Source organism: Vitis riparia, chromosome 10, assembly GCF_004353265.1.
Source record: "Vitis riparia cultivar Riparia Gloire de Montpellier isolate 1030 chromosome 10, EGFV_Vit.rip_1.0, whole genome shotgun sequence".
NCBI classification, from domain to species: Eukaryota; Viridiplantae; Streptophyta; class Magnoliopsida; order Vitales; family Vitaceae; genus Vitis; species Vitis riparia.
In genome coordinates, this window is record NC_048440.1 from 7,511,363 (window position 1) to 7,526,847 (window position 15,485).

Here is a 15,485-nt window from a genome sequence, read left to right on the forward strand (position 1 = left end):
GTGCAGATACAGAGATACTATCACAAGAGACAGGCGAATACTCAAAAATACTCAAATCCATAAATGAAGCAGAGACATTATCAAATTTCTATAAAGTTAAATGAAAACAATAGTTGTATAGTGTAATTAGATTCATGTATTCCTAAATTATCCACATGGAAAATTCATGAATCATTTTAAGACACACGTTAGTCATTAATAACATGTTTATAAAGAAAAAATATTATTGAATGAGAAGTTTATTATTATAATCTAATAAGCTATTGGAATTGAATGAAGACATTCTTAATAGCCTAGTCAAACCAAATCATATAAAATAATAAGGAACTATCATACCCTGACTAAGTTCAAAACGCATAACATGAAAACCAAGGATGAAAATGTCATAATTTTTTGATAAAATATCGACAAAATTTTGTATATTGACAGCCTTTGACACAACAAGTAAGAGAGAAATCTTGGAAGCGCACCATTTCCATGAGATCAATAATTTTTCATTGACCGAGCAATATTTTCCCAATAATTTGGTTATTATGCCAACAAATCCTCTCTATGCCTATCCCATTTTGCATTTGGATTTTCCAAATTTTAAACATCATGACATGGAATCCAACCCAACCCAATAAACTGATCTAATCCACCCCAACACGATACGTGTTTTTGGGAGTTCACAAAGCATTTAGGTTTAAATACTCATTTTGAGTCTAATGGCTAGCCAATGTAGGATTCCATTTCTTTTCTTGAAAAGCACACGCACGCACGCACACACACATATTAATTATAAATTAATTAGAGTAAAATTATAATAAATTAATTTTAATTATCATGTCTTTTGTATGATAAATAAATACAAAATAAATATAAATTTATGAATAAAATTATCAACATTTTAAAATAAAAATTCATATACATATATCATCATTTCTTTTATGTTATTAAACTACATCAAAGTTAGATAGATTTGTATAAAATGTACTTTCAAATTCTAAATATTATTGTTGAATTCACAAATTATATCATAGATAAATCAATTTCTTCAACAAGATAACTTAAATATATTTATTATTATTTCTTTCATTAATTTTTGCATTTTTTTTACAATATTTCTATGTGTTTTGACTAGTTTATCCCATTGACATTTTTTATCGAAATTTCTATCAATGTTGTAAGGAAACCTGAATTTCTATCAATGTTGTAAGGAAACTTTCCTAGGCTTTTCTAAATTCTATGTACAATGAAAAAAAAAATTGCATTTTCAAACAATAATCAGGATTTAGAATGTGCAATTGAAAACATTACCTTGATTTGGATGTTCCCAAAATCAAATCTATTTGGTGAAGACGAAAATCAAATCCTTTGAAAGTCTCTCATACCCACGATCTTCCTCTTGATGGCTCTTCTTTGATCTTGGCACACAACAGATGAGGAGGAATGGAGGATGGAAGATGATTTACTTGAAAGCCCTGATCCCTAAGGGGTATTTATAAGGTTCCTTAACTAGGCTTAAGTGACTTAATCTAGCCCAAAATGAGTCATAATTGATTAATCAACCCAATAATACCATCTAATTAATCAATTGACCCAATCTAGAGACTTTGTTCACTAACCCATGTGCAACCTTACAAAATTATGAAAACGCCTTTATACACAAAAGTGAACCTAGGGCTAATGCAACCCCTACAAACCATGTCATCAAGGTGTATGAGCTCAACCGAAGACCATTGGGACCCATAGGACAATACTGACTCCCTCATAATCCAATTCTAAAATCGATTCTACTACCCACTATTTAAATAATCAACTGCATTTGAGTACCACATGTAAATGACAATGAAACACTAAGTGCTCAGGTCAATGACCTACTATCCATTGTGTTCAGTCTCCCTATGAATTGGTGTTTATACTCTAACAAAGTGAAAGCTATCAACCTTTTAAGACTAGTTCTACTATCCTTGAGTTACAGATCCTCCTATCACGTTCAACTGACATATTTTAGTTTACTAAGAGCTTATGTTAAGTTTCATTTAAGGAACTACTATGACCATAATTTTCATTAACACACCTCCTTCTTAAGATCACTTAAGGGAATACATTATTTCAATCCCATGAGATATCATGGTGTCTCTATTGAGAATATCTATTGCTATTGACTTTCATCAATAGTGACCTAACTCATAAGGACTATATAATCAACTAATTACGATCTCACCCATAAGTCAAAACCACTACTAACTTAGTATTTTTTTCAAGGTTAAGAGATAATACAATGAAGCAATTTGGTGAAGTGATGACTACATGACACCCTTAAGTCATAACTCACCATAAGTCTTGTATCACATACTTGACCAAAAGCTTATCTATATAAGCAGCTTGAGACAACACTAATTTCCTATTCTTGCGGTCTCTAAGGACTTTAATCCCAAGATTATGTTGTATTCTCCCAAATCTTTCATCCAGAATTGAGTAGACAGCCAGATATTGACTAATGAAGATAGCCTTACATCATCACCAATGAGTAGAATGTCATCTATGTACAAGACCATAAAGATCACCATACTCCCCTACACCTTCTTGTACACACAAGTTCATCCTTGTTTTGATCAAAGTCAAAGGACTTAATTGCCTAATCAAAATATTTGTTCCATAAACAAGATGCTTGCTTTAATCCATAATTGGATTTATGTGACTTGCATACCATATACTCTTGGCCATTTGTTATCAAATCGTTTGGTTACATCATATATATGCATTCATCAAGATTGTCATTCAATAATGCAATCTTGACATCTATTTGCCATATCTCATAATTGAAATGTGACATAATAGATAGGAGTCTTCTTATGGACTTAAGCATGGCTATCAACAAGAAAGTCTCCTCATAGTTGAAACCGAGTTTCTGACTATAACCCTTTGCTACAAGCCTAGCTTTAAAGTCTCAACCTTTGCATCTACTCCCCTATTCCTCTTATAGACACACTTGCACCATATGGGTTTTATCCCTTCAGGTGCTTCTATAAGCTCTCATACTTGGTTAGAATATATGGATTCTAACACTACCTTAATAGCCTTTTTCCAAAGATGTACATCAACGTCGCTCATTGCTTCATCGTAATCCTTAGGATCAATCTAATGTTTTGTTCCTCTATAATGGCCTCAAAAGACTTTCCCAAATACATGAATAGGTTTGGTTTTATAACAACCCTCCCACTATGACGAGGCATGTACTAGAAATAAGAATAATTGGTACTAGATCCATAATATTCTATGTTGTTGTGGGAGTCTCATCTAAATCTCTCAAATCAACCTCATTCCTAGCCTTATTACTTTTCATATAGTCATCTTTTAAAACTTCAGCATTTGTATTAAAAAACATATTTTGGTCAACTTGACTATAAAAGTAATAACCTCTAATTCCTTTCGGATACCCAACAAACTAATAAATTTTTTATCTTGGTTTTATTTTATCTACCTTTGGTTTCAACATGTGTGTTGGGCACCACATATGTGAATATGGTGTAAACCAAGCTTATGTCATGTCTACATCTTCATTGGAGTCAAAGGTACTAACTTAGATGAAATTAAATTAAGAAGATATCCTATAGTTTTCAAGGCATATCCTTAAAAGAATGTGGGAAGTGTCGAAAAACTCATCATAAATCTCACCATGTCCATAAGAGTTCAATTTCTTCTTTCCACTACATTATGTTACTATGGAGTTCTAGGGGCACTCAACTAGGATACAATCCTATGCTCCTTAAGGAAATAATCAAACTCATTAGATATGTACTCTCCATCTTGATCAGATCAAAGTGCCTTAAGGTGTTTACCTAACTAGTTATTTGATTTTGCCTTAAAGTTATCCAAGCTATTGGATTTCCTATATGTAAGGTAAACATAACCATACCTATACTAATCCTCTATGAAAATGATGAAATACTCATACCCTCCATGTGCTTAGACATTAAAAGGTCCAGACATGTTAGTATGTGTTAATTCTAAACATTCTTTGACTTCAATGCCTTTAGAAGTCTCTTGGTTATTTTACCTTCTATATAGGATTTGCATACTAGAAGGTCTTTTAGAACTAATGAGTGCAATGTTCCAGACTTAACTAGTCTTTGGATCCTATTTAGATTAATATGGCCTAGCCATAGATGCCATAAATAAGTCTGATTAGTGCTAGGTATTTTTTCTCTTAAGTGAGACATGATTATTTTCAACAACAAGAACTAAAGAAATAGGAGTAATAGGAAAGAGATTGTCAACCAACATACCTGAGCAAATAAATGAATCATTTTTTTGAATAAAAACATTTTTATTGAAACTAAATAATCTAATTTATTTAGATAAGAAATTGAAATCAAATTTTTTTTTAGACTTGGGTACATAAAGTCAATCCTTAAGTTCTAGATGTTTATTATTTTTTAAAACTAGGATAGAATCTCCTATTGCTTGCACAGTTATCCTCTTAGTAAATGCTAGAGTCAAGTATATCTCTCTCTCATTTAGCTTTCTTAATTAAAACCCTTATAAAGAATTATAAATATGGTTAGTGACCTCAAAAGCTATCCACCATGTATTAGTGCAATCCATCAATAAACACGATTCAACTAAAAGAAGATTGGTGAAGTCATAACTAACCGTAGGTCTTGTCCAATGTGTAACAATACACACTAGTACACTCACCATAGGAAAGTCATCCCGATGGCTAAGACCAACCATCCTTCCAATTAAGAGGTAGTGTACTATAACCTCTAATGGGTTACCTAACCCATAAACCGACTGTGAACAAGTCATCTACTTGTAAGGAACCTATGACTTGGATCTTCCATGCAACTTTTATTGTACCTAAGTCACATAAAATGCAAGAAATGTAGATCATAATGATTAGAAGATAATGTATGAAAATATGAGATAAAAGTGAATAGGAATTTATTAATAAATAATAAAGTCTAAAAGTTTATTACATCATGTCATGTTTTTAAGAGCTCTATCCTAACAAATATTTCTTGATATATATCGATGTATCCTTAAAAAATCAACTATTAATATTTTCATCCTTGATGCTAGCATAGTCATTTAACCTAATAGAACAAAAAATAAATAAATAAATAAGCATGCAAATAGCACGTAGTTAAGGAAACCAATATGTTAAATTAAAGAATGATAACAAAAATTTCACATTTCTCTTAGATGATTAGAATGAAAATTGAAATAAAAAAAATGATCAAGAAAAAAATCAAAACTTATTAATTAAGTTTAAAATTGAGATGAAAAGGTCATGAATTTTGCATTTGAGTTTGTAGCTAAGTAAGGTACTACTTACTAAAATTTATAACCAGACGATAATAAAAAAAACAAACAAACAATAGTTTCTACTATTTCAAAGCAACACTGTGAAACAACCTACAAAATTTCACATAAAAATGGAATATTTATTTTGGCTTGTGACATTTAACAACAATGTTTTTGCACATGGATGCATGAAATAATTGGAGAATAAGAGAAATCTTTGTTTTCTAGTACTTACATAGTGTTGGGATAGAGCCCTGACAAGTAAGACATGATGTAACAAAGTTAGACTTGAGTTTCCATTATTCTATCCATTAATTGCACTAAACTTTATTTGAGCATTCTAGCCTGCATCAATTTCATTATACATGATTTGGTTGTATTAGGAGTTGCATGAAACAATCAAGTCATGAGTTCTTTACAAATTGATAAGTAGTTCATAGTTGGTTCATGGACTTAGGTAATTTATCTAAGGCTTTAGGGTATTACCTTTTAATTGGAAAAATGACTTATCTTGGTCATTTAGATGGATTTTTTATGATAAGTGCACTAGTGTGTATAGTTATACATTAGACAAGACATACGATGAATCATGACATTGACTATTAAATAGTCATAATTTGACTAAGCTACTATGTTGTGTGGACTCTCAACCTTGAGAGAATATTAAGTTACTGCTAAGTTTTCTAATGATCTCGACTTATGGGTGAGACTCGAAAGTGGTCATATGCTCCCTATGAATTGGGTCACTATTAATTAGGGCGGGTGATAATAGTTATTCTCAAGATAGACACCATGATATCTCAAAGGTTTGAGACAATGTAAATCATTAGGTGATTCCTTTAGTAGAATTTGACATATGCTCTTAGTGATTTAGAGTATGTCATTTGATCACATAACAAGATGATTTATGATTTAAGGACTATAGAGGTAATCTTAAGAGTTTGATAATATTTATTGTTAGAATAGAACCTTTAAAAGCATGACTTGATATAAAAATGAACAGATTGATTATTTATTATATGACTCCAATTTCCTAATTTATATATCTTATTCATGCATTATACTTTCTAAGCATTCATGCCTAACATCTCTTGATTTGTAAATGACTTGGTGCATTAAAAGTTGTGCAAAAAATCGAAGTCATTGGTTTATAGACTCGAGCAATCCATTTAAGGTTGTAGTGCACTTCTCTTTATTGGAGAGATAGCTTGTCTTGGTCATTGAGATAGGTTTGTCATGGTGAGTGCACTAGTGTATGTGGTTATACATTGAACAAGACTAATGGTGAGTCATGACATTGATTACTGGGTAGTCATGATCTCTTCAAGCTATTATGTTGTATTGGTTCTCAACCTTGAGAGGATACTAAGTTAGTGTTAAAGTTTTCAGTGACTTTTAGTTACAAGAAAGACCCTACGGTAATCATATATTCTCTATTGATTAGTTACTACCGATGGAGGCTTGTGGTAATAGGTATACTCAAGATAAGTATCGTGATATCTTATGAGTTTGAGATAGCATATCCCTTTGGGTGGTCCTAAAGATATGTGATAAAAAAATCGATGTAATAGTAATTCCTTAATCAAAAGTTGAAATATACTCTTGAAGAGTTAAAATATGTTAATTGATTACATAATATGAGAATTTGAAATTCAAGGATTGTAGAGGTAATCTTGATAATAGGTCAGTTTGTATCTCATGAAAAAATACAATATAAGCAGAAACTATTTATTTAGTTTTGGTGTTTTGTAATGCATTAGTTTATCCTTTTTCCTCTTTAAATAACATTTACAATAGGTGAATTTCAATTATATTGCATAAACCTTTCTATTAGAATACACTCCCTTCTTAGTTTAAAGAAAAAGGCATATTCTCCTTTGCATTCCTATTTTTTTTTTTAATATAGTATGTCTTATAAATATTTAACATATGAAATGAAATTCAAGCTTTATTGGACATAACAAGTGAAACTTATTTCATTTTAATTTGTTTTCCAATTAGTAGAATAATAAGATTTTTCCATAGTCAACATAAAGAAAGTGGGGAATTTTGGTACTGGACTTCAATATATCAATGAAAATAGCTTTTGATGATCTAGAATAAGGCACAAGGATAAAGAAAATGTGGATTTATTTGTTATTAGGTAATATTATAAGGGTAATAGTGCCTTACTCTAGAGCATCAAAAGCTATTTTCATCAATATATTGAAGTTAAGCACCAAAATTCCCCACTTTCTTTATGTTGAGTATTTATTTTTATTTTTTATTTTGGATTTCTTGCTTATGCAATGTGATTATTGGGCATGAATATTTTTCATAGTCAAACACATTTACCACAAATTTTATTTCATGGTTAAAAGTGATTTTGATTATGATTTTTTTTTTTATGCAAAAAGTGATATTCTGCATTTTCTTTTTCTCATTTTTTTTTTCATGAAAAATTGACTTTCACTACAAACTTGTTTTGTGGTAAAGAGTGAAATGTTACCACAAAATTTTATTTTATGTTAAAAAGTAACATATTGTCACAAATTTTATTTTATGGCAAAATTTTACCTTTTGATTAAAAACTTCATATTTTATATTTAAAAATAATTGCTCACAAACTTCTAGCAACAAACTCATCATAAATAATTTTTTGTGGAAAAAATATATTCTTTTTTAATCAAAAATTAATTCATGACAAAAACTCATATTTGTTATGGTTTGTTTATACCCAACTCCTATTCATATAAACCACATTGGTTTTTTCTCCTTAGATTTATAAAATAAGAAATAATTTATTCAATTCTTAATCTCAATATCTAAAATGAAAGAAAAGTTTCATGTTTTCCAACACTATCATTATATCCTATCTTTTGGATAATTCACTTATGCCACCACTTTTACATTATTTTTATCATTTTTAACATGGTAAGTACTATTCAACATGATTAAAAATAACTAAAGGTTTCTTGGCTTCCATTCACTACTTCTTTAGCAAGATAATGAAAGTGATATGACCAACAATATTTTTGTCCTTATATTTTTGTCCTATTTCTACTATTCAATATGATTAAAAATAACTAGAGGTTTCTTGGCTTCCATTCACTACTTCTTTAGCAAGATAATGAAAGTGATATGTCCAATAATATTTTTGTCCTTATATTTTAGTCCTATTTCTGCTATTCAATATGATTAAAAATAACTAGAGGTTTCTTGGCTTCCATTCACTACTTCTTTAGCAAGATAATGAAAGTGATATGACTAACAATATTTTTGTCCTATTTCTAATATAGTCTCTCGCAAGATAATGAAGTGATATGACCAATAATATTTTTGTCCTTATATTTTTGTTCTATTTCTGATATAGTCTCTCTCTCTCTCTCTCTCTCTCTCTAAATATATATATATATATATATATATATTTCTTTGCAACTTTTTTATTTTTTATATCTCTTAAATATTATATTATCATCCAATATATTTAATATAACTTTTATATATTTAAAATTGACTTTCAATAAATATATATATATATATATATATATATATATATTCATACCTCCACCTTCTAATAATTTTTGTTTTGTTTAAAATCTACAACGTAATGTAAATAAATTTAATTAATTTATGTAAATGTGTATATATTTTAATTTTTTTTATTGGGAAGAAATACTTCTACATTTAAATGAATAGAATTTTATGTTTGTTCTTGTTATGACAAAATTCTCTCACCTTTTAGCAAGGGAGTGACACAGAATTTGGTGACCTTGATAATACATGTGTAAGCATGCTAGAGAATTTTGTGAAGATAAGCTAAACAATCATAAGTTAACACTAGAGAGGGCGGTACTCATTTGATATATGTAAAATGGGCACCCATCTTTTCATATTTTAAACCATGTTATATGATCTCAAAATATTTGTTGGTTTATGTACTTCTAGACCAAGGTACTATCTTTTACTTGAATGGGTATTACCTTTTACTTGAAATTACATGAAATTTTTATTATTTTTCGAGGATTCCTCTTTTCCATTTGTTTTCAAAAGTTTACACCAAAACACACTTTTCCCTTTTCCCTTTTGTAAATTTAATCTATTGTAGTGCACATGACAAGCATTAATGCATGAAAGGCAAATAAATAGAGAAAAGGGTAGAGAAATTCAAGGCAATTGCCAACATCCACTCCTTTCAACATGAGTTTGAGGTTCCCTTCTACTATATTAATGTTTCTTTTAACACTAAAAAGTTCAAGTCTTGTACTATAGGATTCGAGATTTAATATGCCTTTACAACCAAGTGATACATCACACTCAAAACAAAATCTTCACACAATTCACAAAGATATTCTCTCAAATTTTATCTCTTAGTTTGCAATCAAAGCTTAAAAATGAAGATAAACTTGGGTTAGAGGTACACTAAGTGATGAGCAAGTTGTTCATTCAAGAAAATCTTTCTGAACTCTTTAATGAAACGTAATAATGGTTTTGAGCGATTGATATATTCATAAATGAAGTGAAAGAGTTTTAAATAAGAATTTGAGAGTGAAACTTAGTTGTTAGATACAATTTTATCTCAATTAAGAGAATGACAATCTACTAGAAACTGTTGTTGGGCACTTTTTAATGACTATTGAAAGACAAAAACCTCAACTAGGTGAGGCTCGATTGATCGATCCTCATCCAGTTGAGATTCAATCAATCAATTCTCAATTGGTTGAGGTGTAACCTTAACCACCCCTCATTTGCTAGCCATAGCTAATTAGTTACTCAAAAACATCTTTAATCGATTGACATACATTTCAATTTTCAAGGTTTTTATTTTTTGCAAGTTTTTAAGCCCTTTAAAAATTGAAAACTAATTTTAAAAAATTCGTAGATTTTTTTAAAAACTTTTTAAACATAAATTCCATTAAGTCAACATTAGTTTCCACTTTAAAAATATTTCATCCAATTTTTTTAAAATTAAGACCATTATAGTTTCGCTTACATTATTTTCAATTAAATACAATATTTTTGGTTCCTTTTACCGTTTTCTTGCATTCCTATCCTAGTGCTTAAGATCCTAAAAACTAAACTTTAAGCTTGATAAGTTGTCCATGGTGCATGATTTTGTGTCCTTCGGTCAATTTTGAACTTTTAGTGGCGTGGTAGTTTTCAAAACATGGAACACTCAAGTGCATGATTAAATAATATGAACCATATTTTTTATGTGAATCCTCTTTCGATCGTGAGACTCTTTTATTTTATAAAATAATTTTTATTTTAAAAAATTGATTTTCTTTTTAATGTTTTAGAATAGCCACTTATTTTATTTAATTGGATGGAAAATAAAAAAATAAAATAAAATAAAATAAAAATAAAATAAAAAAACAAAACCTTTGGTAACTACCAAAAATGGAAAGGCGAGTTTGTGAACAAAAAATAAGTTCGGCATCAGGTTATTTAATTAAAAGATGTCAAGAAATCCACTAAATCTAAAGAAATATTGGGCTCTACTAAAGTGAACTAGGGAAAATTTGACATTTCTTTAATTAATAGATTGATACATGATAAAAAAATTTATAACCTATTATGTGTAGGTCTAATGACCATGGTGGATTAAAAGAAAAACAATATGAAAATATCTATGAGTTGTATGATTTGATTTGTATAATTGAAATATAACCAAAGGATAACATTTCAAATTTTATAAATAATCAATTTATAGGAAAAAATTTTGATTTCTTTGTTATCAATTTTATAAAATCTTCGATATCTAATTTCATATAAGCCAAATTATAAACAAAATGTTATTAACATTAATTTTATGCAAGTCAAATTAAAATTCTGATTTTTATCAACATCAATTTTTTAAACAAAATATTAATACATAAAATAACCTAACCTTATAGAATCAATAGGTGAATCAAATTTTAAATTTTATTAACTTCAAATTAAATAAATAAAAAATCTATCAAGTTAAATGACTAAAGCCCAAAAGTCTAACTGAAATTATCGAAGCCCAAATTTTAAATGAAATAACGAAAGCCCAAAATCCCAATTTAATTACTAAAGCCCAACTGAAATACTAAAGCCCAAAAAAACAGCCTAAGATGTAAATTAAATAACCAAAGCCTAAAGTCCAACTGAAATTCCAAAGGCCCAAGAACAAAGCCCAAGATCCAACTTAAATTACTAAAGCCCAAAGACCAACTAAAATCACCTAAGTGAAATAACCAAAACCCAATATCCAAATTAAATTATATACCCTAAAGCCTGACTTTAACCAAAAAGATTTCAACTACACAACCTTACAAAACTATGGTAAAATAATTATCTGATTTTATTATATTAATATAAAAATTCAAAATATGAAATTAAAATTCCATAACCTTATAAAATTAATTGATAAAACAATTTTTCTAATTCCAACACCACAACCTTACAAAATTAATTGATAAAAATAATATTTTGATTTTATTACCATTAATTCACATCATTAATTTAATTATCTCTCCTTAGTTTTGAACTAAATACACCTAACCATCATTAGTTTGAAATTTCATCATATAACTCTTTTCCCCTTCTTATTTATTATTTTTACTTTAATTTAAATTGAATATGGTATTTGATAAAATTTTAAATTCATGATAGTTAAGTATATTTAGCTCAAACCTTAGGGAAAATAGTTGAAATTTACCCTTAATTTATAAAATATTAATATATGAAAATAAAATTATGATCTAATTCACAATCTAATAAAATTAATTGATAAAATATTTTTTTATTACCATTAATTTACAAAAGATTGATGTATGAAATGGAATTCTAATTTAATGAATATTGAACCTACAAAATTACTTTGTGAAATAAATTTCTAATTTCATTAATCTCATTTACAAAAATTAATATACGAAAAAAAAGATTTAATAGTTAAATTGCTAACTTCACCATGGAATCCGAGTACGTTGCAACCTCTAAAGTTGTATAAGAAGTCATTTGGTTTAACAAGTTCCTCATGAGACTTACGGTGGTTACCTTGGTTGTACCACCTATGACACTATTTTGTTATAATAGTAAGACAATGACATTATCTAAAGAACCAAGAAATCATCGAAAGGGTAAACACATTGAGAGGAAGTACCATTTGATTTATGAGATAGTATAGAAAGGTGACATAGTAGTAAAGAAGACACTTTCTGAAGAGAACCTAGTGGATCCTTTCACCAAGACTTTGTCAAACAAAGTCTTTGATGTTCATAAGGATAACATAGGTGTCAAATGTATTCTTGGTATGCTTTGAGGGCTAGTGGTGTAGGAAGTCTTGGATCTCTCCATTTCCTATAATTAGATCAGGTGAATTAGGTACATGTGAATCTTCCTAAGCTTTTTTTAAATCCTATGCACAACATAAACAAGCACATTTTTATAAAGATTTAGATCAAGTGCTATAAAATATGATAACTCAAATTTGGACATTCCCAAATTTATTCCTTTTGATGTAGTTGAAGATCAAATCCTTAATCCAAAAGTCTCATACATCCAAGATCTTCTACCCAATGGCTCTCTCTTGATCTTGGCACACCAAAGGTAGGTGTTTGGAAGAGTGGAGGCTATGACTCTCTCTTCTTTCTAGATGGCAAAAAATGACTAACTTCAAACCCTAATCCTTAAGTGACTTAAGCACACCAAGGGCTTAGGTCACTTAATCTAATCCAAAGTAGGTCTAATTGATCAATTAACCCAATAAGATTGTAATTAATCAATTTGCCCAATTTAGAGACTTTATTCACTTAACCCTATTCAACATTGTGTAATTTACCAAAATGCCCTTATACGCAAAAGTAAACCAAGAGCTAATCCAACCCTTATAAATTGTACCAACAAGGTATATGAGCTCGAGTAATAACCATTAGGATAGTACTAGCTCCTTTAGAATCCAATTCTAAAATTGATTTAACATCTCAATACTATAGTGAATTAACTACACTTTAATAAGTTGTATAAATAAAAATAAGACACTAAGTGCTTGGGTTTGTGACCTACTATCCATTGCGTTTAGTCTCCCCATGAACTGGTATTTGTAGTCTAATAAGTTGAAAGTCATCAACCTTTCAAGATTATCTCTATTATTTTTCAGTAATAAATCCTTTTATTGTGTGTTCAACGAACATATCTTAGTTCTCCAAAAGCCTATGTTAAGTTCCACTTAAGGAACTACTATGGTCATAATTTACATGAACACACCTCCTTAAGATCACCCAAGAGGACACTTTATCTTAATATTATGATATATCATAGTGTCTTTATTGAAAATACCTATTGCTATTGACTTTCATTGACATTAACCCAATTCATAGGAAATATATGATCAGTTTACGATCTCACTTGTATGTCAAAGTCATTACTAACTTTAGCACAAACTCAATATTCTCTCAAAGTTGAGAGACAACACAATGAAGCAAATTAGTGAAGTCATGAGTACTTGATAATTTTAAGTCATAACTCACTGTAGGTTATGTCTAATGTGTAACTATCACACTAGTTCACTCACCATGGAAAACTCATCCCAAAAGCTAAGACCAATCATCTCTCCAATTAGAAGGTAAATGCATGATGAACTAACTAAATGACTAGATTCTCCCGGAACGCTAGCTAAGCTAATAAATAGTCTTAGTTCCCTTCAATCAAATCAATAAGCTTTTTTCTTTTTTATTCAGGTGCTTAACGCCCTCCTTCTTAGAACCTATTGAGGGGGGCCTCGGCCCGGGAAGGGGAGAGTGGCCGAGTGGTCAAAAGCGACAGACTGTAAATCTGTTGAAGTTTTTCTACGTAGGTTCGAATCCTGCCTCTCCCACTTGTTTGTTGTAGACTTCAGAGAAGAGAAAGGAGGCATTCGTCAGCGTAGGAAGGCCAACCGAGCGAAGCTCTTTCTTTTTTTTTGGCCGTGCCGTGAAGTTCAATTGTATCGTATGTTAGTTAGAGAGGTTGGCGAACTACTACGATCTATAGATTCCCCATCTATCTATATCCAATCCCAACGAGAATAGAAGCAAGTCGCTTCCGGCTTGGCTTGTAGTCGTAGTCTTTTAGCTTATGTAGTGGTCGGCCTTCCTACACGCACGCGCCCGCCAGAATGCCTCCTTGGTTCTGGAGACGAAGCCAAGCCGATACATACGATAGGCGAAGGAAAGACCCCCCATTTCATAGCGCCTGGGGAACGCAAGTTTGATCGAGGATTGATTGGAGAGGAGAGGGTGGTCGAAGATCAGGAACGGGATGGATTTAGGAGTCTTTGTGCGAGCCGTATGCGGTGAGAGTCGCACGTACGGTAACGAGGGGGGTTCGCGTCTATACGTATAGTGTGGGAGTTGGGCCTACCCACCCTATTTGTTCCATGATCTATGGGTCTACTGGAGCTACCCACTTCGATCAATTAGCCAAGATTTTGACCGGATACGAAATCACTGGTGCTCGATCTAGTGGTCTTTTTATGGGGATTCTCTCTATCGCTGTAGGATTCCTATTCAAGATCACTGCAGTTCCTTTTCGGGCGGCTGTAGGACGGACGGCCGCCTATAGGTGGTAGGGTAGGGTGGGTGGTACCGCTCAGATTGCGGCCAATCTTCCTAACCGCGCGCGGGCCGGGCTTAGAGCGCGTGAAACTCATCACTACCTCGTAAGGGCGTTGAGACCATAGCATGTTACACGAAAGCGCCGCTTTCTCTGTAGTGTTGTCACACAGCTGCCCGCCTAGAAGAGCCACTCGCTCTGTAGTGTTGTCACACAAGATAAGCACGCCGCCCGCCTGCTGGCCGGGCGAATCGAAGTTCTCTTCCGGTCAACTGTCCACCCAGTCAAGTGCAAAAAACACAGTAGAATCACGCAACGCACGCTGCTGGTGTGCTTCCTGCCCGCGAGGAAAGAAGAGCGACAAGGTTCAGTTCAGATTTGACTGTTTGCAGCATGGGAGCGGATTACCCAAAAAATCCCTGGGAACAATGAAAAAAAAAGATATCTCGGTAACGAAAACTATAGGGGGCTGTATTGGCGAGATCCAACGGTGAACAGCTGCCCAAAAGAAAAACCGCCTGGAAGTCCGAGGACCTTTAGTACCGTACCCTACCCTCGAACCAGCAGCCTTCGCGCCAAGCAAGACCGCCCTTGTCCCTTTCCTTTCTCCATTCCGCCTCCTTCTTTGCTTTGTTCCAATAGAGTCTAAGGCA

General features: G+C 31.4%; 1 protein-coding gene and 1 non-coding gene across 2 annotated transcripts in view; both read left to right on the forward strand.

Annotated features, from left to right (window-relative positions):
• The first annotated feature begins 13,883 nt into the window (after positions 1–13,883).
• The window catches only part of LOC117923747 (NADH-ubiquinone oxidoreductase chain 2), a 6,131-nt gene continuing 4,529 nt past the window's right edge, over positions 13,884–15,485 (forward strand). Inside the window, 1 exon segment of the mRNA XM_034842183.1 lies at positions 13,884–14,810. Within this exon segment, the coding sequence (XP_034698074.1) occupies positions 14,657–14,810 (154 nt within the window). The 5' untranslated portion in view covers positions 13,884–14,656.
• TRNAY-GUA lies at positions 14,034–14,116 on the forward strand. Its single transcript has one exon. It is a non-coding gene; the product is annotated as a tRNA-Tyr (tRNA).